The sequence below is a fragment of the Rhamphochromis sp. 'chilingali' genome (genome assembly GCF_963969265.1).
Source record: "Rhamphochromis sp. 'chilingali' genome assembly, chromosome: 7".
Classification (NCBI taxonomy): Eukaryota; Metazoa; Chordata; class Actinopteri; order Cichliformes; family Cichlidae; genus Rhamphochromis; species Rhamphochromis sp. 'chilingali'.
Window position 1 is genome coordinate 21,557,416 of NC_137934.1, and position 26,269 is coordinate 21,583,684.

Below are 26,269 nucleotides of genomic sequence, written 5' to 3' on the forward strand. Positions count from 1 at the left end.
CAGCCGAACATGAAATCAGAGAATTAGCAGCAAGGAAGCTTTAAAAACGTTTAATTTGTGGACACCAGAAGGAAAGAGACTCATGATGAGAATCTGCTTTACTGCCCTTCATCTGTTATATCCTGACACTCACAATCCCACACACACACACACTCGCACATATACTGAGCCTTGGGCAGCATCCAGGTGGACAGCCGAGCTTCTGGCATCGCATACACTCACTCATTTTCTACTTGAATAAGCCCAGCATGGACACACTAACAAACACGCTTACTAATACACACACACTCATATGTGTTGTGTCTTAGGGTGTCTCTGATGGTCCAGCAGTCAGTCTGACACTGAAACCTGCAGAGACGGGGAGAGAGGAGAGTATTTCCACTGCTTTCTCTGATCTGTTTTATCCATTATTGTGCATGTGTGTGTGTTTGCCAGCTGCAGCTGCCCGATTACTGTCTTTGTCCCTCTTTCTCTCTAAGGTTCAGCATTAGAAAATAAAACATTAGCACTCCTGTGCAGGCTGTCCTCGGCCCGCCTTAAACCCACACCACATTCAGATTAACCATCATACAGAAACCAGCCACAGCCCCACAGTCGACATAGTGTCAGATTACTGTGAAATGTAGTCACATACTGAGGCCATCTTTGTTTGTTCACCATATTCTACCTTCAGGAAGCGGTTGCTGCTGAGTTTTTTATTTGTGAGACATTTTTCTAATTAGCTCTGTTCTGATAATAATGCAGTTAAATTAATTAATAAAAGACTTTCTCTATGTTCACCAGTTTTTTAAACTAGCTCAGCGCATCTCCCAGCCAGTTTCAACTTGGGCTCCATGGTTACATCATGAGTAAAAGCCTATCAGTGCTGAGCCCAGAGAAGTACACCCGCTATCTTCAGTAAGGTAGTGGAGCTGAGGTTTGTAGGTAACGAAGCCGCTAAACATCACAGTTTCATTTCATTGGTGACAGGCATGCAGAACTTCCCTGTTAAACTTATATACATATACATATTTGGTTAATGCTATGCTAAAGCTAACAGGCTCACATCAAGGTGGCAGAAACTTTAACTGCTCTGCTTCACCATGTGAATGTGTGTGTTTAGCAGACACTCCTGCAAACATTAACAAGAAGCTCTCGGCACAAATAACCATAAAGGGTCGCAGCGGCTAAGGCTGCTACAACAGCAAAAGGGCAATGCTATGCTAGCAGATAAGTGACAAACTACTTGAAAACCAGAGCAGCAGATGCTTTAATACCAGGAAATAAAAGTACTGAAACTGTTAATGATGAAGAAAAGATTAGCAGAAGTGAAACGTTCTCTCTGTAAGCAGAGGAGAGTCATTGGAGTCTGATGAAGTCACTTCTGTTGTTCATATTCAGGTTAATGATGCCATGTGCAGACTGATCTTTGTGTCTCTGCATCATTTCTGTTTAAAATAATTTATTTCTAATTCATGATTTCAGGACTTCATCCTGAAAAACTGTTTTAGTTTGAATATATTTTGACTGCATTCAAATAATTAATATTTTTTTTATAATTTCATATCTAAACACCAAAACGGTGGCACAGTTGTTTTAATGATGAATTCAAAAATCCTTATTGTATACAACTCTGAAAATAATACATTTATATTTTTATATATATATATTTATCAGCAGCAATACATTCAAAACCATTGTGATTATTAAAACAACTTCCAGTGATTTGTTTGCTCTCAGATTTCAGGGTGGCACAACCATAAAGGTGCGACTTTTATTATGAATTAAAAATGCCATATTTCATCTTCCAGGCTGGCTGAAAATAGCCAGCTCTTTAAATATGAATAGAAATAGATAACTCATGTAGGCTGCTACACTTTCCATGTCAGGTTGTAAAAGCGGTGTAAAACTAGGAAAATGCTAACTCACAATAAAAATCTTTATTTCATTTCAAACCTACATGTTTGCTTTTGGTGTTAATCCAGGTGTTCAAATAAAAGCCTGTTTAAACTGAAAGCAATTAAAGTGGTGCAGCTGGAAGAAATGTCCCTTAATTAAACAACATTTTTTAATTGCAAGTCTAAAACTAACTTTTAGATTTCTGAAATGCCCAATCACTGTGTGATGGATTGCGATCCCCTCTGGATCAATAACACGAGTTTCTGTTGACTGAACCTCTTTGTTGCTCTGAGATGAATCTGTGTGGCTCCTGACAGCTGTTACCCAGCTGCTTTTTTTTTTTTTCCTCTGGTCTGTGTTCAGGTTAGGCTGACCCTTCGGGGAATGAATGAAAGTCAATGCGTCATGTGTTTGTGTCCATTAGGAATCAGGGTCAGTCACTCAGCAGTCCATTAAGGCTCTCTTTTGTTCTGCTGGTTTCTGGGTCTCTACGTCTCTGCTGTCCTCCCTCCGGCTTTATCAATCGCTGTCTGCACGTCTGCCCAGCTAAATCATAGGTATTTTTGGCAGGATTTGGACGTCTAAAGCGTCTGACACTTTCTGTCTTCTCCTCAGACTTGTCTTTTAAAAGCTGCAGCTTCTCTGAGTGACCACCAGGGGGAGGTAGGGTATAAAGTCTTTCTCAGAGAGGAGCGTGGAGAAAAGGATTTCACACACACGCACACGCAGGCAGGCAGCCAATCAGGTTGCAGAGCAGCAGAATCCTGACAGCGATATGCAAATGAAGCCTCACTTGTCATTTTTAGCAGCAGCAGCATCACTCTCCCTTTCCGTCTCTCTCTTTTTGTCACCTGTGTCAGTAAATGTGACTCGACCATCTGCCCCGCTGGCACCTGGAGGGCCGTTAAAGCCCCAGGCATGTCTGACAGGTGAGGGAGGCGGAGCCAGTCTAATTTTAGGGCCCGCTGATGTGGGGGTTTTTTTGGGTTTTTTTTTTTCTTCCCTCACATTTAATGGCAGCTCTTGTGTTGTGAGAGCAGCTCATGCGAGAAACTTTAAAAACACTGTCTGAACGACCGTACTGTAGTCCAGGTCTTGCAGGCAGAGACGCAGCTGTATTCACCATGAACTCACTAATCAAACATTAGGAAAAAGGTGAAAAACGACCAGCATGACATCCTGTGTTAGTTTAGAGCAGAGCTTCCCAAGGTGTGGGGCCCGCCCGCTAGGTGGGGCGCAGAGCCATTGCAGGGGGGGCGCGGTATGAAAAGGGTAAAAAAAACAAAAAACAACAACGCTTGGACACTGCTAGCACGGGGCGGCCACACTAACGCAAAGCAAGAGATGAAGCATCGCTGAATATGTTTCCAAACCAACTTCATTCTAAGCCAAAGACTAGAAAATATGGTGAAGCATGTCAGGGAGGCACACTGTCGTGAGTTCTCAGAATCAGCTCCTTGAGCACAAGAAATGACAAAATAACAGAACGCAAGTATGGCGAAGCTCGCGGCTCTCCAACGGGAGATTGAGAGACCACTGTTGGACTGTAGAACTGCTTTGAAATTCATATGAGCTGTTTGCACTAAAGTAAAAACCACCATCACTTATGCGGACACCCCTTCGGCGCCAGCTGCGGTCTCAAGGCTGGAGCCGAACAAAATCTCCCTGATAACGACTGTGTTTAGTCTGTTCCTTCCCATTCTATGCAAGGCCACCTGGATTGGCTGGAAGACTGTTTACTTAGCCTGGCAGGGCGAAGGACACTGTCTCAGCTGAACTCTGGACACGCACACACATATACACTGATATGCACACACTCATCCCCCGTCGCTTTCCAAACGCCTTTGACGCTTATTCCTTCCGATGCTGACGGTGGATCAAGGAGACCTGCGCACAGGCTGTCTCTCACCCTTTACCCACCCCTGTTGCTTGTCATGTGTTTCTTTGGTGCATTAAGAGTTTTTTCATGTGCTATGTGCAGAGGTGTTTTTTGCTGTTCTCAAACTGATCTCCCTGTTGGAGCTCAGTCTGGGGGGAGTTATTTTTGTTTCTCCTTATCTTTCCTCCTGTGGTGCATTTTTCCATTGTTATACCTCTCTGACCTGTCTTCCCCATGTGATGTTTTGTGTAATGTATGTATGGTCGGAGGGTAAGATGGCACCGCCATTGCGTGCAATAGGTCGGCAGCCTTATGAAATTTCCCCTTGTGGGACTAATAAAGGTATATCAAATTCCCTTTGGCTTCACCTGCACAAGTGCCAAGGTGAAGCCTGCAGAATTGCTTTTCCCTCCAGGAGCAGCGCTGGGCTGTTCAAATCACAGACAAACAGTATCCCACATTATGATTTTTAGTTCACAAACACTTCTTGTAATGACTAACTACTCCTGACATTTTGGAGATATTAGCTCTTTATACAGTAAAGTTACAGTGGGATACAAATAACATCAGGCTGATCCTGCCACGATTTGTTCCCTCGGTTCAAATCACGGAAAAACGGTTTCCCACAGTTTTTAAACCCATTTTACACAGAGAGGCATTTTTTTGAAAAATGTATTGATAGCTATGTTGAATATTATTACACAGGAAAACGTCTCATTGAGATAAGTGTAATCTTCCTAATCAGCTAGTTTTCTGCTAGCAACGAGCGAGTGCTGCAACCTTTAAACATCTCCTGCACTAGACAACGACATGCTGAGTTAAACCCGGCAGAGAGGCCCTTACAGACAGGTTTGCATCTATAACATTTAGCAGACCTGAGCTGCAACTGATTCAGTTTTAGAGTCGCTGTGAGATCAGAAATTCTTAGAAATGAAAGCAGATCCAGCTGCTTGGTTCACGCGTGGTCTGCAGTTGTGTTCTGAAGCTTTAAGTCATGTGCCTTAGATTTGTGTTTCTTATACTGTAAAAGGAAAATAAATCACGTGCACAGTCTAAGACGTGACGCTGTTTGGAGATGGTTGCAGCAGATTCTCCTTCCGGGTGTAAACGTCACTTTCAGAGTGGAACAAAAAAAAAAAAAAACCTTGACTCCACATGACTTCATTCTCACCTGGATGAAAGCAGAGTGCTGATTTTATTCTGCCAACAGCTTCAAAATGTGTTTATCAGATGACAAAAGGTGTCAGTGCAGCAGGATCCACAAAATCTGAAGCTTCTCCTTCACTCCCGCTGCTGATCCAGTAATCAATGCATTTACTGTGTGTGTGTGTGTGTGTGTGTGCTGTAATTTTTCCATCAGAAGTTTTGTGCCTGTCAGGCTTCAGCGCAGCGTGGGAAACATGAGCTTCCAGGACATGACAGGGGTCAAAGGTCAGCACTCACAGCTCAGAGACAGGGCTTTCTGACTGTCACTGAACACCCTGGCGACCAGCTGTCAGTCACTGTGTGTCAGAGGTCAAAAGTCACATTGGAGAGGGGCTGAGTGTGATGGCCACACAGAGAGGAAAGGTCCAGATTTACCTGCCTGGACCAGTTCACCTGTGTCTAAACTCATCTCTGGTGATATTCTGGGTTTTCCCTCTCTTTCTGTAGAAATCTCATGCCGCCGCGAGCCGTCATACTCTTGGCTTAAGAACAGTCCCAGAGCCTGACGGCCGAATTTTGGCGTGAAGTCCGTCCCCACTCTGATCGTTTTCGGGACCCTCAAACACTCAGTAACTTGGTTAATCTCCTCCTTATGTGCATGATTAAAATACCCTCTGATCACAATCTGCTGCCCCCCTCCCGTTTGTCATTTCCTGAGCCAACAGGGCCGACTGGGACCCAGTTGGACGAGCGGCAAGCTCCCCTCCAATCCACCGTTTGGCAAATGGATTAAAAAAAAGGAATTTAAACTGTAGAAATATTTTATTATGATTTCACAGCAGTCTGTCCTTCGCTGTGTGCTGCCTTCAGCAGATTTTCTGACGCTGAATCACATTTACTCAAATACTTGAGGGTTGTACTCGAGCGTGTAGCTGTTAAAAACCAAAAATAGCAACATCTGTAAAGCTGCTTTTAAAACTAGGCCAGATTCTTTACATTATTGATAAATGTTGCGACGATTTCCCCCAATAAACATCAATATAGTTTGGTCTATATAAACAAACTTTATGCTTTTATTTTATTTTTTTGTACTGATTATTTTTTCCCTATAGCTTTTATTGTGTTATTTTTTTAGACATATATCATTAGATATTTAGATTTGCTTTGACTTAATTGTGATACTTGTTGACAACCAAACACAAACAAATCTAACTAACAGTAACAGTAATAATCGTGCTCAGCGTGGATCTTTTCATACCTCCGTCCTTGTGATCAGTTATCATGTCGTGACCGTCGCTCAGAGTTTTACGCAAAAACAACAAAAGCTGTCGTTCTCGTCCACGTCAACATATTCAAGAAAGAAACGACACATTGTGCTAAATGTTTGACCCGAGCAGATCATGAAGTCCAATGGGACGTGTTCCAGCGTTTCTATGTTGTAGATTATATTTTATTTTTCCTGGCATGAAAAATCAGAACATTAGTTTTCACAGATGTTTATTTTTGGGTTGAAGATTTTGGTTGAAGATGCGCCCGCTGAGATCAATTCCAGTTCACAAGATTTCCTGCAGTTTGGAGTAGGACCATAGGCAGTGTGTAAGTCTGCCAGGATTTATTTAGCCTTATTTTTTTTTAAATACTCTTTTTCCAGTTTTGGTTATTTATTTATTTTTATTTTAAAAACATGTGTTTAATTTTCACTTGTCATTATTACACTTATTTCTATTTTTATTTTGTTATTATTTTCTGTTTTTATTTTTTTACTGTATTTTGTGTAACGTATCTTATTTATTAATATAGTCATATTTTATGCTTTTAAATAATGCCAAATATTATTACCTTTTTTTTGCACACTTTATTCATCATTGCTGAAAGTATAATTTTTCAGTAATTTATTATTTATTTTATTTTATGTTTCATTTTGTCAGTGTTTTCGTATATAATTTTTGATCGTGATCATGTTTTAATTTTCTTTTTGCTTCTTCTCTTTATTTGTCATTGTGATTTAATCATTTTTATTAATCAATAAATAAGGCAGAGTAAAATGACGGCATATATCATATGATGAATTCTAAACATCTGTCAGCAGCGTAACTCCGATCAGCAAAAGACAAAAAATGATTATTGCATAAATATAAAATAAATGGAGATGAGGGTAAAAGCAAAAGTTTGCTATTTTATTTATTTTATTCTTTAATAAAAAATCTCTCAGAAGTTGTCAGCAGCTGGATATAATCATGAAGGTGTTTCAGGATCTTTAGTGCCCGTGTTATTGTGAAGCCTTGTACTCAGGTACCAGAGGATGCTGCCATCATGCAGCAGGCTTACCTCAGCAGATCGCATCCACTGACTCAGAGTGGAAGCTGTTTTCAGCGTTGTTTAGTCCTTGCTTTAGCACAAGTGTCTCCATTTATTATCCTGACCAGACCCTTTTGATGCAGGAAGCGTGAGGTCTGGACTTCAGGTCTCTGTGGAGGTTGTGTAGACTCTGGGTGGCCGACCAAGAACACCTGCAGGGATTATACACTGGTCAGATGTTCAAAACACTGAAGATGAATAACACTGATTATCCTGTTACAGTCGGGCTTTTCACGGTGTAACATATATGAGGCAGCGATGGAGTGATCAGTTCTTTGTGTGATGCAAGCAGGAAAAGTATAAGAGCTTGAAACCAAAAGTTTATTATGATTGTGTAACACAATTATTCACTAACCTGACAAACATCCTGCAAGTTTACAGTATATATACAATATGATCTATTTACAAGTTCTTTCTTTGTGCTGTAAATGTAGTTTAAATGGGGAAAAAATACAGTCTTAGCTGTAATGCCTGAGATGTGACCCAAAAGTCACAAACTGATATCGAGGTGGGTTACAGTAGAGGTTGTCAGGGCCAGATGTTCCTTGAATATCACCTAATGTGTGTTTGAATGTGTACTGGCAGCTGTTTTTTGAGTTGATACTGGATGAGGCCCAAAAGTCACGAACTGAGCTTTACATGGGTTACAGCAAAGGCTGGATGAGCCAGATGTGATCCAGATGTCGATTATGTAAAAGGTTGGATGAGCCAGATGTTCCTCAAATGCCACTAAACATATAAATTGTACTTGGAGCTGTCTATGAGTTGATGCCAGAGGTGGCTCAAAAGTCACAAGACAGTATGGTTGTGACGTACAGCGAGAGTTGTTCGGGCCAGATGTTGCCCAGATGTCACAAGCTAGGCTTTGGACTGCAACTCCAACGGTTGTCAAGAACTAGATGAGGCAAAAAGTAAGGAGCTGGGATTTATGTCGGTTACGGCAGAGGTTAACGGGGCCAGATGTGGCCTAAAAGGTCAGTAATCATGTAAGGTGGACCTGTGGCTGTCCCTGAGTTGATGTTGTCAGCCAGATGTGCTCCAAGGATGACTGCAGATGTTGTTCACTTGTTTCTGAGGTAAATGGAACCTGAGAGCTCTTTGTTGATGTTTATCCGGGTTTCACGTCTTTTGTCTGTGGTTTGTGTCTTCATTTGTTTCCTGAATCAAGTGTAAAACTACACCAGTGCTCTCCCAAACCCAAACAGGACCTTGATATTGATACCAGGAGGATAATCCTGGTTTTCAGTTCCTGAAATCTGGTTTTATCTCAGTTTTCCACCAGTTACCTGCACGTTTCCACCCCTCTCCTCTCTCCTCCTCTTGGTACACTTACAGAAGACTCTGAGGAATTCACTCACCGGCTCCCCTCCCCCCACACTGGAATGAAGTGTATGAATGAGGAGGAAGAGGAGGAGAGGAAGGGAAATGTGAAGACAGGAAGAGAAAGAAGAGGAAGGATTGAAGGAAGGAAGGAAATAGAGGGACAAGATAACGAAGGAAGGAAGGATCTAATGAAGGAAAGGAAGTGCAGGACGAAGGGCTGAGATGGAGGAGTGGTGTGTTAGAGGGCGAGAGCAGCAAGCGAGCAAAGTGTGTGTGTGTGTGTGTGTGTGTGTGTGTGTGTGTGTGTGTGTGTGTGTGTGTGTGTGTGTGTTTGTGAGCTGCGAGCTCTGTGATTGGCTGAACCCGGCTAGATGCACCAACAGCCGAAAGAAGACGGGAACAGAGGAGAGGGAGGCTGCAGATAGAGGAGAGAATACAAAGAGCGAGCGAGTGAGGGAGTGTGTGAGGGAGTGTGTGTGTGTGTGCTACATGTGTGCTAATGCGTGTGTGTGTGTGTGTGTGTGTGTGTGTGTGTGATATCCAGAGGTGTGTGTGTGTGTGTGCGCAGCAGAAAGAGGAGGCGAGGAGGAGGAAACCTGATCTCACTCTCTCTATCTCTCTGTGTGGAATAAACGCTTAGCCCTCACCGTTATTGGCCTTGCTGTTAGCTTGCAGCGTAGCCCGGCCCAGTTTGGACCCAGTGTGATTGTGGTGGAGGTGGTGGGGATGGAGCGGTTCCTGGCCCTGCTACGTCTGCTGAGCAGGAGGAGGCGAGGGAGGAGGTACCGGGCGGATGATGATTACCAGGAAGGCTACGAAGACGTTTACTACTACACCAGCAAGTACAACACACACCTACTGAGTGAGTGAGTCCCATAAAGAAACAATGGAGAAAGGGAGAGAGGCTTTGTTTTATTGTCCTACTGTAGAGCGAGTGAGGTAGAGAGATGATGCAGAGAGAGAGAGAGGGGCTTATCAACAGATTATGGCACTCAAAGTGGCCTAGATTGTGTTGGTGTGCGCTGTTTTAAATGTATTGTGGGGACTCGAGTGTGTTTACTTTAGTGCTCTGTGGGGACCTCCTCAAGGGGACAAAATTGCTGTAATTTCAGGGATGATGATATTACAGGTAGCTCGACTCCTCAAAAGTAAAAGAAATCCAATGAGTGTGTGTGATGTCTTTTAATTTTTGTGTTTTAAGGGGGAAATATATGCACTAATTTTTCTGTAATGTGGAGTCCCAACTTCCTTCAGGGGACAAACGTAAATCCTCTGAAGCGATGGAAATACAACTCCATGGGTGTGTGCTATTTTAATTTGTTTCCTGGGACACTGGCTTGTGGGTACTTTCTTGCACTCCACCTCCCCCGTAAGGTGAGGGAGCAGATGTCAGGGTGAAGACTTTCAGGGTTGGCTCGAGACCTTTAAAGTGGTGGAAATATTTAGAGTGTGAAGTCTTGTATTTATGGGTTACGTGGAAGCACATGTGGACAAAAAGCGAGTCCTATATATAGTAATGATATAATGGGGGGGGGGGGGGGGGGGAGGCTGTAGGTGTGTCTTATTGTAATTGGTTTGACGTATTTGTGTTTGCTCTTCTTACACTGTAGGGACTTGACTTCCTTATGGGAACAAAAAATGAGTCTAAATAAAGAGTGAGCCCTATGAAGGGAAAACCACCGTAATCGAGAAAATTTCAGGTTGAAGGCTTGGAATGGTAAATGGTAAATGGCCTGCATTTGTATAGCGCTTTTCTAGTCCATAGGACCCCAAAGCGCTTTACACTACATTCAGTCATTCACCCATCCACACACACATTCACACACTGGCAATGGCAAGCTACATTGTAGCCACAGCTGCCCTGGGGCGCACTGACAGAGGCGAGGCTGCCGGACACAGGCGCCACCAGGCCCTCTGACCAGAGGAACTTAGAGCTAGTCCAATTTGAGGGAACTAAAATTAGTTCCCAAGAGGAGATGAAGACTTTGAAGTTTGAATTAAACTCGATGTCCTCATGGAGACAAAGCTCGAGTCCCTGTAAGATGAAGGAACAAATTTCAGGGTTAGCAGTGTGTGTGTGTGTGTGTGCGTGTGCGTGTGCGTGTGTGTGTGTGTATGTTTTTGCTTTTTTTTTACTGTGAAGACTCACCTTGGTTCAGTGTAGAAGTTTGAGTCCTCTTAAAGGTGATGGAGTAAAGTTCAGGGTGAAGACTTTGAGGTTAGTCCTGTGAAGGGATGGAAATACTGCTCTTCTCACTGTGTGTGTGTGTGTGTGTGTGTGTGTGTGTGTGTGTGTGTGTGTAAGGTCTTGTATTATAGATGAAGGTCGTTAGTGAAGCTGCTCAGTTACAGTACACACACGCTCACTCAGGTATTCAGATGACATGAACCAGGTGGTTTGTGGGTAATAACAGGGCAGGATGTTTACTGCAGGAAGGAATGTGAACAATGTGGGAAAGCGCACACTAATTCCAGGTTTGACGTCTTGTGTTGTTCTAGTCTGCACGCTTCAGTCCTTCTTTGGGGCCCTGCGGTAGTTTCTACTCCTTTTTTGTTCCATGTTCTTGACTGAACCTTCGAAACTTTTGCTCCAAATATGACCAGTTGGGATTTCCTCCCCCATCAGGAGCAGATCGTGATACACTAAGTCGTGAATAATGTGTTTAGCTCTAGGCGCTCACACTTCCACTTTAATTATCTGATCTTTAATTACATTTAGATATAATTTGTCTTCTTGTGACCCATATCTGGGGGTTCCTTTTACACTTATTTTATGCTCGGCCACTTTTATAGAGCATCAGCAACAACAACAAAGCTAATGCTGGTGGATCTACTGAGATCGACTAGTTAAGCACACTCCAGACTCTTCCTCTGTGTTTGTGGATAAATGAAGCCTGTTTCTGACGTTGCTGGTGTTCTTCTAGACGTCTTATTAGCAGCCATATAAGCTGCTTTAGCCTTCCTACAGCTGTTGTGCATCTGCAAGTTGCTTTGCAACCCATCTCCTCCATTTCATGCTGTTTATGACTGAATGAATACATATTGTGACAGACAGTTTGATTTTTGATTTGTTAAACTGTAAGTTTGGTGTGTTTACAGTCTGGTGGTGGAGATGCAGGTTTGTTTTTAGCCCCACAGGTGTGGACCTGGATCATATGAAATGGTTTCTTCTCCTTCTTTGTTCTTCTGTGAACTTTGTCTTAGGCTTGAGTGATCTCCATAGTGTTATCGTGGGATCACGCTATCCTCCCTCCCTGATGCACACCGAGAAAGTAAAGCAAGAAGAGAAAGTAATGTAAGCTGTCCCAGCTGAAGAGCCTCGTTCGCCTATCGATTAATGATTCAGTCAGTAGTAATTAGTGAGCTGAAGTGGATGGACATCAGTTGAGCAGATAAAGTGTTATTAAGTCATAACATCTGCCTGCCTTTTGTCTTCTTCATAGCTCCACTAACTCGTCCAGTCCGCTTTGTAATTGTGTAAAACGTGTCACCAGTCTCTCCTCCACTCATCATCGAGCTCTCCACACAAACAGCCGAGTCTTTCACCGGCAAATGAAGTTTAACGAGCGTCGCTGCACACGAGCAGCGTTCACGTCACCTGCAGACAGAAATAAGACAGCTGAACTCGATGGAAGTGTTGGTCACTTAGCGAGGCTGATTCACTTCAATACGAATCTCTTAATGATGATGATGTAACTTTGACACGCCAGCGAAGGCGTGTCAAACTTATTTTAGTTCATGGGCTACAAAGAGCCCAATTTGATCTAAAGTGGGTCTGGCCAGCATTCTGTAATAAGCAGTGAATCTGTTCTTCTCTTTTGGTTTTTAAAAAAAACTTTACTGCAATTTTCTCACCCACTTGGCCCCCTGCATTAATGCAAAAATAAGCTAACAACCACCTATATCAGTAAATTATCACTGATCAGTCTGATCATCATCGGTGCTCGAGGTTATCCATCAATATAACTCTGATATATGCAACAGATGGACGTAGCTTCCAGGAGTGAAGATTGAAGCCAATACTGAGGTGTCTTAAATGATGTTCTTTCTGATATCCAGCAGGGGGCGCCTCCTCTGGTTTAAAAACATGTCTTCGAGAAAATAACCCGCTTCCTAAATTTGTCTGCAAACACCTTCCTGATCGTTTTATGTTCTCAGCCGCTATTTTAAGGTGATGATGTTCATGTTGCAAATTTAGTTTCACGTTACAGAAAGAGCAGGTGATAAAGCAGGAGGAGTTTAAGCTTTAGGGCAGGAGGAGTGTGGTCAGACCCTTGTCGGGTAATGATCTGCTGTGAATTTCAGTTTATTTTGGTCTCGTCTTGACTCTATTCTGGTCTCTGATTGTGATTCTGTTTGTTCTGATGCCCTTTGATGTGTTTTTAAAGCACATTCTGAAGTTTTTCTTCTTTATTTTTAACTCTGATGAGACGATGGGAGCTGAGCTAGGAGTTAACAAAGGAACCAGTCAGGTAGTGATAAATTGAAGCTTACTGTGCTCTAGTTTATTTTTTCACCTTCACAGTCCTCCTGATGGCTTTTTTTTTTTTTTTTTTCAAAATCAAGATAATGTTTTCTGAAATGCTTTCAAGTGAAATCCACCCTCAGAAACTTCTTTGTGTCCACATGCTTCTAGGAAAGTGTGTTTCTGACACGTTCCTCTCAGAAAACTGTCAGCTGAGCTAAAATGAAAAAACTGCCTATGTTTTTAGTTGAACTCTGGTTCACGCCTCACCCATCTCCATCTGTCTCCCTGCAGAGAAAACTCAAGCAGGACTTGAACTTGCCATCTACTAAACCATTTACACCTATTAAGAAGTGTTTGCGGGCGGCGAGCAGATGACGCGAGCGGCACTTTGGTGTCTCAGAAGTTTCTGAATGAACTCGAGGAACACATTTGGACCGATTCTCTGCACAGATTAAACAAAAATAAATCCACACACCTTCTGGAGCCTTTGTGGAATCTTATGGGTGTAAATTTAATTATTTAATAATTAAGAGCAACATATTTGAGTGTTTGGATGCTAATAGCTGACACTGAACTTATTATTCCTGTGTGAAAATAAACCATTTGTGTGTGTAGTGCAGAACTGCCAGGAGGCATTTCTCAAAGCTACCAGCTAGCTGTGTGTGTGTGTGTGTGTGTGTGTGTGTGTGTGTGTGTGTGTGTGTGTGTGTGTGTGTGTGATCCTGTCTAGCTATCTTTGTGAGGACCGAAATCTGCATTCTACTATACTTGTGAGAACCAACAGTCACTATTGAGGACACACAACCCAGTCCTCACAAATTTGAAGGCATTTAAAGGTGTTTTTGAGGCTCAAAATGTGGTTTTTGTGTCAGGGTTATGGTTAGATTTAGGGTAAGGGTTAAGGTTCGGCATTCATTTTTAATGGTTAGGGTAAGGGGCTATGGAAAGCATTATATCAATGAAGGTCCTCACTAAGATAGCTGAACGGGGTTGTGTGTGTGTGTGTGTTTATCACAGCATGTGATTGTATATGAAAGCACTTTAAGGTTGGTTGACTGGCACACACACACACACACACACACACACACACACACACACACACACACACACACACACACACACACACTCTTTCTCCTCTCCTCACTCCTTGTTTAGGGTGATTTTCGTCCCGTATTTCCTCTTTGATTCAATCTGGTTTGACCTTGTTAACCTAGTTTATTGGACCGAGCATCTTAAAGAGTTCATGAATAAAACATTCACACAAAGATGACATCAGTTGTTTCTGGTCCTGGTCTGTAATGCTCACTTCGGCGTCTGCGTTTAGCCTCAGGAGGTAGAGCAGGTTGTCCGGTGAAGCCTCCATGCAGTCCTTTAAAGTCGAGTCCATTTAACCGTGTCTGAAACGCTCTCTCCTAGAATTCACCTTAAAGCACGACAGAAAATCAGCAAAGAGGGAGAAAACATTGTTACCTGCACCAAGGGAGCGCTGTGACCGGATTGGTTTGTCTCTTTGTTACCAAAATTATAAACCATTGAGATAAATGGCTGCACTTTATTTTTTTTTAAGTTGTTGTGAGGGATGTTTGTTTTTATTTTCTTTATCATTTGTAAATATTATACAGTCTCATGTCAGTTTCTGCTGATTTGAGTATTTTACGATGTATTGATTTGTGTTTCTGGACACAGATCTAATTTATTTGAACTCAAATGTTTCACACACCAGTCTCATAGTCTCATATCTATTGATTCATCCAAGAGCAGAAAATAACTATTTTCTACTTGTAAAATGGCAAAATTGGAGGCTGGAAACTGAAAACTAGAAGATGGAAATTAGAAGCTCAAGGTTGGAACTTTTGCAGACTAGATGCTAAAAGCTAGAGGCTAGATGCTACCTGGATGCTATAAGCTGGAAGCTGGAAACTGTGTGCCTGAGTTTAGAAGTTGGAGGTTAGAGGCCACAAACTGGATCGTTAGATTGTTAATATATATATAATATTAATATGAAACTACTAGTTTGGATGTATGTATTAAAAACTACACAGTTAAGTCCTGAAAAATATGATGGTTTGAGTTAAAAGATAACTTATTTTCTTGGTTAACAGTGTGATGGGTCCTTTGATGAGTCTTGAATGTTTGTTGCATACATGCTGTGAAAAACAATCACTGTGCTGACTGTGACTGTGCTAAAAAATGTAACAGTTCTATCCTCGTGAAAATGAAGAAATACAAACTTTTATTTCCCGTTTCATGATTTTTGTAAGTAAGAAATCAAATACCTGAACCGAGCTGTGGAGGAAAGACTTTTTGTAATTATGCTCTACAAAGCTAAACTAAAACTTTCACCCCCATGGGCAGCATTTTGCCATTTTTTTTTCTTTTGCCACATCACTATTTCCTCAGGTGGATTCTATTGTAAATAAGACTATACTCTCAATGCCTGTTTGGCTCATGGCACGAGTCGGTATTACAGGAAAGGGTGCCCCAGATTGAGTTCAAATGCTGCAGATATCCTTTCGACACAAGACACAGATGTTTTGGATATAAATGGCCTGTATTTATATAGCGCTTTACTAGTCCCTTAGGACCCCAAGGCGCTTTACATATCCAGTCATCCACCCATTCACACACTGGTGATGGCAAGCTACATTGTAGCCACAGCCACCCTGGGGCGCACTGACAGAGGCGAGGCTGCCGGACACTGGCGCCACCGGGCCCTCTGACCACCACCAGTAGGCAACGGGTGAAGTGTCTTGCCCAAGGACACAACGACCGAGACTGTCCAAGCCGGGGCTCGAACCGGCAACCTTCCGATTACAAGGCGAACTCCCAACTCTTGAGCCACGATCGCCCCTATAAAGTCATAGAAGTTGTTTCAGCACACCGTTGATCATTAATTGAAGAAGTATTTTAACTCACTGATTTACCGTTACTGCCATTACAGAGTTGGAGGATTGTTTTGTGTTGAACTTTGGTGACTGGTTAAAATGTATTTTCATGATTTTCCCGAAGCGTGTGTAGGATGGATGTAGTTCTTTGGTGTTTGTCTTCTGGTGTTCTTTGAAAAAGGAAAAGATTAAGACACCCTAAAGGATAAACCATCACATAGCATATAATAAAATCATTTTTTGTTGCAGAACAAAATGGACCTGAACAAAATCCTTATTTTGACATGAGAGAACGGGATGTGCAAAAACCTAAAATCATTATCCTGCACCACTCAAAACATGGGAAATGAACTGGGGGATCATTAAACCTAACATCAACCAAACTCATGTGGAATAGGTGACCAGTCAAAACTAATTATTGCATATGAAAGGTCTTCTTTTTGCCTATATTCGATACCAGGCTCATCTTTTAGCTTTGATTCCTGTTGAGTCATAAAAACAATCTCATATAATCATTTTGTAAAAACATAAGCAGAAACAATGAGCTGATTCTGGAATGGTTCAGGTGGGAGGAATGACCTGAAGCTGTCCTTTAACCTCAATGTGTGGTTATATCTCTCCACTGTTTGTTTCATCACTTCACTTAATCACTTATATTAATAAATAAATACGAGAATATTGAGTATTTTTAGCCTTGTATTGCCAGTTTTGAGGGGCACAGGTTAAAAGTGTTGGTCTGCAGCCTCAGGCCACACCTCTAACTCACCTGTCCCTCTCGGGCTTGCCCGCCGCCCGGCCGCCATCTCCTCTCCGTGTGCTCGCTGATCTCATTACATGCTGAAACATTACGATGCATAAATTTGCACCTTAATGAAGTGACTGTAACACGGCGAAGAGTTCACAGCAGTTCTGTGCTGTGTGAGGCTTGTTGACACAGAAATATTTGCTAATTAAAGCTTTAAATAAGGCCCTCATTAGCATAACTGGTCCTGTGTTCAACATGATGGAGATTAAAGAGGAAAACGGGCTGCAGGAGGGAAGGCTGGCCCTCGAATAGTAATTTTGTTTCTCTTTTTTCATCGACTCTTGCTTCGGATTTTTCTGATGAAGTGGTGAAACCGTCCTCCTGTGTTCCCGGCTGCCGTTAGCTCTGCCATCACGCCCACATGCTCTCATGTGTGACTGCGTTAGATCCTCTCGACTCTGCCGGCCCACGTTTCCTTCTTTTTTCCATTTGCTCAGATTGAATCCGTGGTGGTTCGGAGGCGGCGTGCTTTTCGCCGCTGGATTATCTTTGCAGCCAATGAACACGCTTGACCAGAGAGGCGGAAAGTAGAGCAGAAATCCACCTTAATTAATCTGCAGGCCTCTCGGGACTCACAGCACTTTCTCCACATTATTTGGATTTGATGTTTAATTAGTTCTTTTAAATTAAAGAACAACGACTTCCTCCTTTTCTTTACTCTTCAGAGTCCTCAGAGTGTTTCCAGTTTATTAGGTACACGTATCTCAAACTAATGCGATAAATCCTGCTTTCCTTAAACTTCAATTCTCAGCTTTTGTTGGAGCTGCTGCTGACTTTTGTCTTTCTAATATTGTACTTCCTAGCTTTCTAATAATTTGAATTTTACTTTGTTAGAACATTTCTGTTACAGTGTCACAGATGGGCAGAACTGACTGCATATGATTACTTAACCAATGGTTAATGTGGTTACTGGGTAACTGTTAATAGTTAAACAGCTAACAGTAACATGAGCTTAATCAAAGCTAACATTTATAAGTGTTCAATATTTTATGTTGTTCAAACAGGATCTTTAATGACCTCCTGAAACTCTTTCTAAAGTGTTGATCAGTTTTTTAAACTCCTGTTCACATAATCACCTGCTAGTGAGGGGAGGAGCTCTGTGTGTTTAGCTGCTGGTGAGGGGAGGAGCTCTGTGTGTGTTTAGCTGCTGGTGAGGGGAGGAGCTCTGTGTGTGTTTAGCTGCTGGTGAGGGGAGGAGCTTTGTATGTGTTCAGCTGCTAGTGAGCTGAGCACAGACATACTTAGCTCCTCCTCACTGTTATTGAGAGGAGGCGTATATGTGTGCTCAGCTACTAGTGAAGGGAGGGACTGTGTGTTCAGCTGCTAGGGAAGAGGGGAGCTTGTCTGTGCAGTTGCTAGTGAAGGGAAGGGCTGTGTACCTGCGTGTTTGCAGCAGTTCTTGGTTGATATCGATACGGTTATGAATAAGTGTCTTATCTGATGGATACTGCCAGAAGGTTTTAGTATCATTTAGTAATGGAGTATACATTTTTGTGTGTGTAGAGCGACTTTCATTTAAACGTCCCTTCACAGATTGGTGTTTTTGAGACTAACGCTTGAGTGCTTTGCTGTAGAAGAAAAATAAAAGCTGACTTAATTGTAGAAACATTTAATTCTTTGCTATCTGCTAGTATGCACATCCTCTTGTTCTGCTTGACGTAGTTAACCATTTCTTCTCCAAACCTACCTTCAGTTGTCAAGTCAAGTCAGTAGAGCTGCTTTCCAGCTGTTACAATGCATCTTCTCTACTGAGATGAAAAAGATTAATTTCAAATGATAGTAAGTAAGGAGCAGTAAGTGGGAACAAGGCGTGTTTCAATTTTGTCCTGACTACTTTGAATAACCTTCAATAAGTGGAAATTCAGCATTGATATCTGCTTGAAGGGTCTGACAGCAAGTGTGGCGGCGGCAGTGACAGTTCATCCCATCTGTTCTTCACACACACGTGAACCCGTCAGTCTGACTGCAACCGTTAGCGCTAATTAAAGGTTTGCACATCCGTCCTCTCCTCCCCCCTCCCCCACCCACCTCTGTAACGGCATCATTAGCACTCTGAGTGTTTTTGTGAGTGTGTGGGGGCATGTGACGATGGCACAGTGACTCAAACTCATGTTTAACACACACAGACACAGACACACACACACAGACACACACACACTACATGTCAGGGTTTATTCTCTGATTTGGTTGTTTTGAAATGCTGCCGGCTGTGATGATAACCTGTAGTTGTGTGTGTGTGTGTGTGTGTGTGTGTGTGTGTGTGTCTGTTTGTGCGTGTGAGCCGGTGTGAACACTTCTTTCATCTCTCAAAAATCAGTCTTTGTGCAGCTCGGGTCGCTCGCTCTCTCCCCTCAATTATTCATCAGCTTGTTTCCATGGTAACAGCTGCAGCCATTCTTGTGTGTGTGTGTGTGTGTGTGTGTGTGTGTGTGTGTGTGTGTGTGTGTGTTGACATGAGCAGGACGGGCTTCAACACTTCATTATTCTGTGTTTTATCAGTGATGTGGGGCTGTAAACAGGACGTTTTGCTTGTAAAGTTTATATTGAATGTTTTTGTGTTTTAAATCAAAGAACGTGTGTGTGTGTGTGTGTGTGTGTGTGTGTGTGTGTGTGTGTGTGTGTGTGTGTGTGTGGCATTCATTCAGTGTGATTCTGACACAGAAAACAACAGAAACAAGACCACATAAAACCAGAACTTGAGCTTATGATCTCACTGTGGGTCGATAAGACTTTTAGATCATGTTTTGTTACCATAATGACTAATGTAAAGCTTCAAAACATGTGCTACAGCCAACATAACGAGGGTGATGCTCAGAGGCGGAGCCAGACATTTGAAACACCCGGGGCTTAGCCCAAAGAGTAGTATGCATGTGGGATTTTTTTTTTTTTTTTTTTTTGGGGGGGGGTGTAGAAATGACTGAAAGATTAATAGGCTCTGTTCAAAAAAGAATGACTTCATATAGGGAAAAATATATATCACATGTGCAGGACACCTTAAACTAGTTTTTTAATTAAGCAGCAAGGCAGAACAAGGTCAGGGCTGTATCAAGACACGAGGACTAAACCCCAATTCAACCAGACCCAGAACTGATCCAGAATTAAAACAGGACTACAACAGTTCAAAATCAGGACTACTGAGGACTTAACCAAGACAGAACCAGAATCAGAACTAGATGATAGCACTAAAAATCATCATAGACCTGCACTACACTTATTTTTTAATTCTACCAAAGTCCACTATTTAGATTGAGAAAAGTTTATATAATTATTTAGCCTTGTTGTGCAAACAAGCCTGCAGAACTTAATAAATACAGAATTTGAAAAATAACAAACCTAAAAAGAAACACTAGGTACGAGATACATGAGGACCTGTGATACGGTGATACTTTTGGTAAACAACCATTTGACTAACATGTGTGTCTCACCTGCTCTTGTTCATCTGTTCTGTCCTCGTTCTCCTCTCTCTCCCTCTTTGTGCTGACAATCATCAAATATACAGTTGAAACCAGATATTTACTCTTCAGATAAAAACACTTTTTTAACTGTAACATCAAATCAGACTAAATGTTTATTTTTTTAGATTGATAAATATAAAAACACATTTGTTAACTTTAAGAGTAAAGAGAGAAACTATCTGTATTTCTTAATTGCAAATGGCACCAAATTGTATTCAAACTTGAGCCACATTTATGGAGCTCCACAGTTCTTTTCCTGGTGTTTTGGTTGATATCTCTTGATTTTCCCATGTCAAAGAAACAGGCTGTGTTTTGCCTTATATGCATCCACAGCTGTGCCACCAATTTACTCACATGGACTCTACTAACCTATCAGAAGCTTCTTCAGCTCAGAATGGAATCAGCTGGAGTTTTCTTATTAATTAACAATAAATTTAGTGTACATGTACTCCTAAATTTGATGAAAGTGATAAAAATAGCTCTGTCTCTCTTTATTCTGAAATTTAACTAATTCAAAATATATTTCAATATTTATCTAAAACAAAAATTTACTCTAAATTGATGTTGTACAGTAAAAATGTTTTATGTTTTCTCCCTAAAGTGTATGTAAATATCTGGTTACAAATGTGAATATCCTGCTGTGTACTGAAATCCCTCGTTTTGCATAGAAATATACTGAACAACATACAAAGCATAATATATAAAATAACATATACCTGAGTTTTTTCTTTGAAAGAACCCTCGAATGTCCATTCTTATGTTTCAGTACATAACTGAAACCGATTTAGTCGGGGAGGGTAAGAACTGAGAATATGAAATAAACACACGTAAGCTAAGACTCTAAAAAAAAATAGCATTTGTTCGGCTTTTCATTTCGCCATTTGTTGATTCACTTGAAGAGCAAGTAACGTAATATTGGTCAAGTGATCAGTTTCATATCAATCTTTCGTGACGCACCGTCATATTTACATTATTTGTACGGTACGAATGATTTGCTTTGGTACCTGGTCAAACTTAAGCTCTCCTTAGTATGGCTGGCTCCGTCTCTCCAACAGCGCACTCACGGGCAGCAGCTGCCCCGCCCCCTCGCTCAGTCGCTTAGTGCCTGAGCTTGGATCATACCAATATCAGGGGGGGATTCACGCACAGTCGTAAATTCCCACAGTGTGCACTATGTGCTTCGAATATTGTGTGTACTTTTTGTTTTATACAGTTGTCAGCCAGACATCTAACTATGAAAAAATTACACTCCAAAATACCCCGGGCTTCTGACAAAACAACCCGGGCTTAAGCCCCGTAAGCCACCCCCCCGCTCCGCCCCTGGTGATGCTGACAGGAGAACCGGCGTTTCTTGTTGATCTCAGTTTCCTGACAAGTTAAAAACTTCTACAGAGGAAAGACGATGGCGTAAAAAACCCTCCAAACTAAGGACCATTTCACCTTCCTTCTTCTTCATCCTCATTTATGCCCGTTTATGCCCTTATTTTGTTCCTTTTTTCACTGTATTATTTCCCTCCCCGATTCCCTTTTTCCCATTTTGTTTTTTTTCCTTCTCTGTTTTTTGGATTTATTTCATCCCTAGTGTTCTCCCATTTCCTGTCTATTTTCTTTCTTCTTTCTCACTCTTATGCTTCCTTCCTTTTTTCTCACCTTTCATCCTTGCTTTTTCTCCCTTCCTCCCCCCCCCCCCCCCCCCCCCCCCCCTTATTAGTGTTCTGTCCCTTTTTCTTTTCACTCACGTCCTTTCTGTTTTTTTCCTCAGTACTAAAACACATCACAGAGGGTCTCCACTCGTCCTGTGGCTGTTGTGATTCTTCTTTTTTTCTTTTTTTTTTCTGTGTTTCAGGAGTTTGTCTGTTATAAAAAGCTAAATAAATTCATGTTGCAGTTCTTGCTGTTGTGCTGCTGCAGTGTCTCCAGCAGGAGGCGGCAGAGATCAGCAGCAGCATGCCTCATTGTAAATAACATGAACAAAAATGTCCTGATATAATAACTGTGCGTGTGTCTCTCTCTCTCTCTCTCTCTCACTCACTCACTCACTCACACTCACACTCACACACACACACACACACACACACACACACACACACTGACCCGCCTTCACTGCAGTTATGGTAACATCACTGTTAATACCTTTAATACTCGCACACTGACACTAATCCAGAATAATCTGCATCTGAAACACTGACCTACATGTCTGACCACTTCACTACCTGCTACTGGACACGCCCCCCAGGAGCTGACCAATCATATCATGTAAATCAGACCAGCTGCGTATGCTGAGTGGTAAGGGAAGGCTCTGAAGTACCTTTACAGCTCCCCGTTGAGCGATTTTAAAAGGTTTATCTTCGTCACCTCACTCCTCCTGCAGACAAATCTGTTGCTGTTTGACTCCTGAAAACTGCGGCGGTGGCCGGAGGGCTGCAGACTCAGATTCCTCTGATTAAATTTTCAGTTTTAAGGGTTTAAACTCCGGTTTACACATCACAAGCTGATGTCCACAGAAACACTTTAAGGCCCAGTGTTTTTCCTTTGCCTTGCACTTCATGCTTCCTTCTTTCACTCACCATTTTGCTTTCCTTATTTCCTGCCTTTTTATTTATATCTTCACTTTCCCATTTCCTTCTTCATTCCGTTCCTTCTTAGTTCTTCATTATTTGTTTCCTTTCACACTTCCTTTCGTTTGCTTCCTTCTGTTATGTTTCAGTTCCTTGCTTTTCTTTTTTCCTTCTCCACTTTCTCATTTCCTTCCCTCCTGTTTTGCTGACCTCCAACCTTGCTGTTCTTTATCAATTTCAGTCCCTCTTTCCTTTTCTTACTTTAATTTCGTTCCCTTTGCTTTTTGTTTCCTTATTCTGTCTCCTTCTATCCTTTATTGCATCCTTCCTTATTTCATTTTATCTTCTTTTCATTTATTTCCATCTCCTTTATTGTTTCTTTCCTTCCTTGTTTCTTTTTCCCTTCTTTCTTTAATGTTCTTGCTTTCCTTTCATCACATCCCTTCCATTATTCCTTGTCTCCTTCAATTCTTCCCTTTTCTTCTTCCTACCTTTCTTCCCTTATTTTTCAGTCCTTTCCTCCATCCTTCCACTTTTCTCCTTCAATATGTCCTCCCTTTCTTCTCTCATTTTCTCTCTCTCTGTAATCCTTTTTCATCTCCATCCATCCATCCGCTTCTCCTTTTCAGGGTCGCGGGGGGCGCTGGAGCCTATCCCAGCTGTCATAGGGCGAGAGGCGGGGTACACCCTGGACAGGTCGCCAGTCTGTCGCAGGGCCAACACACAGGGACAGACAACCATTCACACTCACATGCACACCTAGTGGCAATTTGGATTATCCAATTAACCTTTTTCTTATTTCTTTGCTTTTTTCCTTCTGTTCTTTTATGTTTGTTCCTCCATTTTTAATTTTAATAATTTTCTTCAGGTCCCTTTTTCCATCTTCCATTTGTCTCCTTATCACAGTCGCACATCAGAATCCTTTTTATCTATCCTTCCTTCCCTCCAGCTGCACAAACACACATTACAAACCAGCACAGAGATATGGCAGCCTCTTTCCTCCCCTCCTCCTCCCGCTCCTCTTCATCCTCCCATCTGCGCAGACTCTTCCTCCACCCTCCCCCTCCCTGATTTTATGGAGGCGCTTCACATCTGCAGCACACTCTCTCTCTCTCTCCCTCCCTCCCACCCTCTCTCTCGAGCCTCAGGAAGCGCCTCGATGATGGTTTCTGTTTGAGGAGGAGGTCGTCGGTCATTCGGTCGTTTGCAGACGAGAGAGCGAGCAAGAGGATTGGGAGGTGTAGGGTTTTTTTTGGTGGCTGCACGTCTTCTGCATGGCGCTGGGGGGGAGGTGGCGCTCGGCTCGGCTTCACCATGATCGCCGTGTCGTTTAAATGTCGCTGCCAGATCCTGCGCAGGGTGAACAAAGGTAGAGAGACACAGAGGAACACTGGGAGGAAGAGAGAGAGAGAGAGAGAGAGAGAGAGAGAGAGGATGTGTGTGTGATGGAGGAGAATTTCATGTGCAACATACATGCAGGAGTGGTCGAGAGACATTTGCTGTAAACTGCTGACATTGAAAAGAGAGAGAGTGGCTTGTATATGACCAACGCCGGCTGTAAGTGTGTGTGTGTGTCTGTGTGTGTGTGTGTGTGTGTGTGTGTGTGGTGATGTAAATGATCTCCTGATGGATTCATTCAGTCGATGGCTGCAGGTTGCTGTGGGGCGAGAGACCCCTAGAGAGAGTGAGTGAGCGAGCGCGCGAGCATGGGGTCCTGTTTTCGTGAATGTAATATTCATGGTTTGTATTAACAGGGAAGAGAAAGCAGGGCAGGCAGAGCCTGAGAGAGCGATCAGGATTATGAAATTCCTTCAGTTTGAAGCTTCAGGTGTCCAGCGTCTAACTTTATTCATCAATTTAGGCTGATCAATTAAATTTCATGACTCATTTGAGCATTTAAAAAAAAAAAATTATATCTATCTTTCCTCCATGCACAGTCCCTCAATCGTATTTGAAAAGTTAAGCTTTTGCCTTTTCTGTCTTGTGTTACCTACCAGCAGGCGGCACAAGTCGCCGCTGTGGCGGTCCTCGATGTCCTGAAAGCCTGTCCTCCCTTGGTGAGATGAATTCGGTGTCTGCCGCTGTAGACCACAGCTGGTGATGGTGGTTCTACATGGCCACTCTAACCAGAAACTGCAGCAGGTGGAGAGCTGGTTAACATGTTACTCAGCTGAACAAGGACTGCGTCACCAGCTGCAGTCTAAGACAGCTGATCTGGAGTTTGTTCTCTGGATTACTGAATATAGAAACAGCTGTTTTTAATTTCTCATCCCTGAACCATCTAGTTTTCCTTATTAAGTTAAGCTCAGTTGTTGTCCTGTCATGTTTCCCTTCTAGCTGGCTGTACATTGCTGTTGTGGCGGTCTCAGTCTGAGACAGTTGACCTGTAACTCATCTACAGAATGGCATTAGGAGAATGTTGCTCTGCTATTTTTATTTTCCCTCGTTGGAAGAAAAAGTTGCTGCCCTTTCCGTCTTGTGGTTTGCTGTTGACTAGCTGTACGTTGCTGTTGTGGCGGTCTTCAATGTTCAGAAACTTCAGTCAAACTCTGTCTCCATTCTTGAACTACTAACTGTTTAACCAGCTGCAGTCCACGATGGTGGAAGCCTTGTTTATATTTCTTAGTGGACCTGACAGCTGAGCAGTCATTCCTGTTACACTTCTTTCAAGTTTATTTTAAGTCCATTGCCTGTAGTGCATTATAGTTAACATTTTTAGAGCTCAAAAAAGAGGCTAACATGTGTACAGTCACATGGACCCTTGTGGTCACCGTCTAATAATCAAATTTACGTACTCAGACCTGAGCGGGCTTGTGAACATTTAACCTTGAGTTTGTTCATGAGAGGAGGTTTCTTGTCCCCTTGTTGAATAGACTCCAACTCCAGCATCTTGGACTGTGAGGTAGGTGGATGCTCCAGTCAGACAAGTTGGATTTGTGCTGCTACAGTAAACTCAGTCTCTCATCCTGCATTCCAGTACACTCCAACTCCAAATGCAGCTATAAGCAGTATTTGCTGTTTCTACTCTGGTGATCTGGTCCAGGCTAAATTAGATTCAAAGTAGAAAATGCAGCAGGTGGAAAACTGGTTACCATCTCCATCTGTGGTTCTAGACAATAGAGGTTAAGTCCGTCCATGGGACGAGAGACTGACTGTAGATGCCTCTGATTACTGCTCCATTTGTCATCCTTGGACCATCTTTCACTTTTATTTTTAGTTTATTTTCTGCTGGCCCTAGTGTTGAAAACGCACTAGTGTTGCCCACCAACAGGCTGTACAGGGCCTCGATTTCTTCAACTTCCTCTCCAGAGGGTCTCTATCTCATGATTAAACAAGCTGTATCTGCTCTGTCTCCACGTGCACCTGGTGACAGTAGCTTGTTCCACTTTCAAAAGTTGGTCTAAGCAAAACCTGCAGGAGGTTCATGTGCTGCTGGGCACAAACACAAATTCATTGTAAATCTGTAGGAAATGCTGGATATCATGTGGATGAAGGTGAGAATACCAGATGAAAG

The 26,269-nt window shown here is 42.4% G+C and overlaps 1 protein-coding gene across 12 annotated transcripts in view; it reads left to right on the plus strand.

The window, feature by feature from the left end:
• Positions 1 to 26,269, plus strand: part of grip1 (glutamate receptor interacting protein 1) — a 71,521-nt gene that overhangs the window by 11,727 nt on the left and 33,525 nt on the right. For 2 of the 12 annotated variants that reach the window (XM_080886882.1, XM_080886891.1), the window contains exon 1: positions 9,007 to 9,446. The exons of 5 other annotated variants lie outside the window; for them this stretch is intronic. In XM_080886882.1, the coding sequence (XP_080743008.1) occupies positions 9,311 to 9,446 (136 nt within the window). In that variant the 5' untranslated portion in view covers positions 9,007 to 9,310. Of the gene's footprint in view, positions 1 to 9,006; positions 9,447 to 24,054; positions 24,125 to 26,269 lie in introns of those variants that run through there. 5 more of the 12 variants (XM_080886887.1, XM_080886893.1, XM_080886890.1 and 2 more) reach the window with 3 other exon arrangements.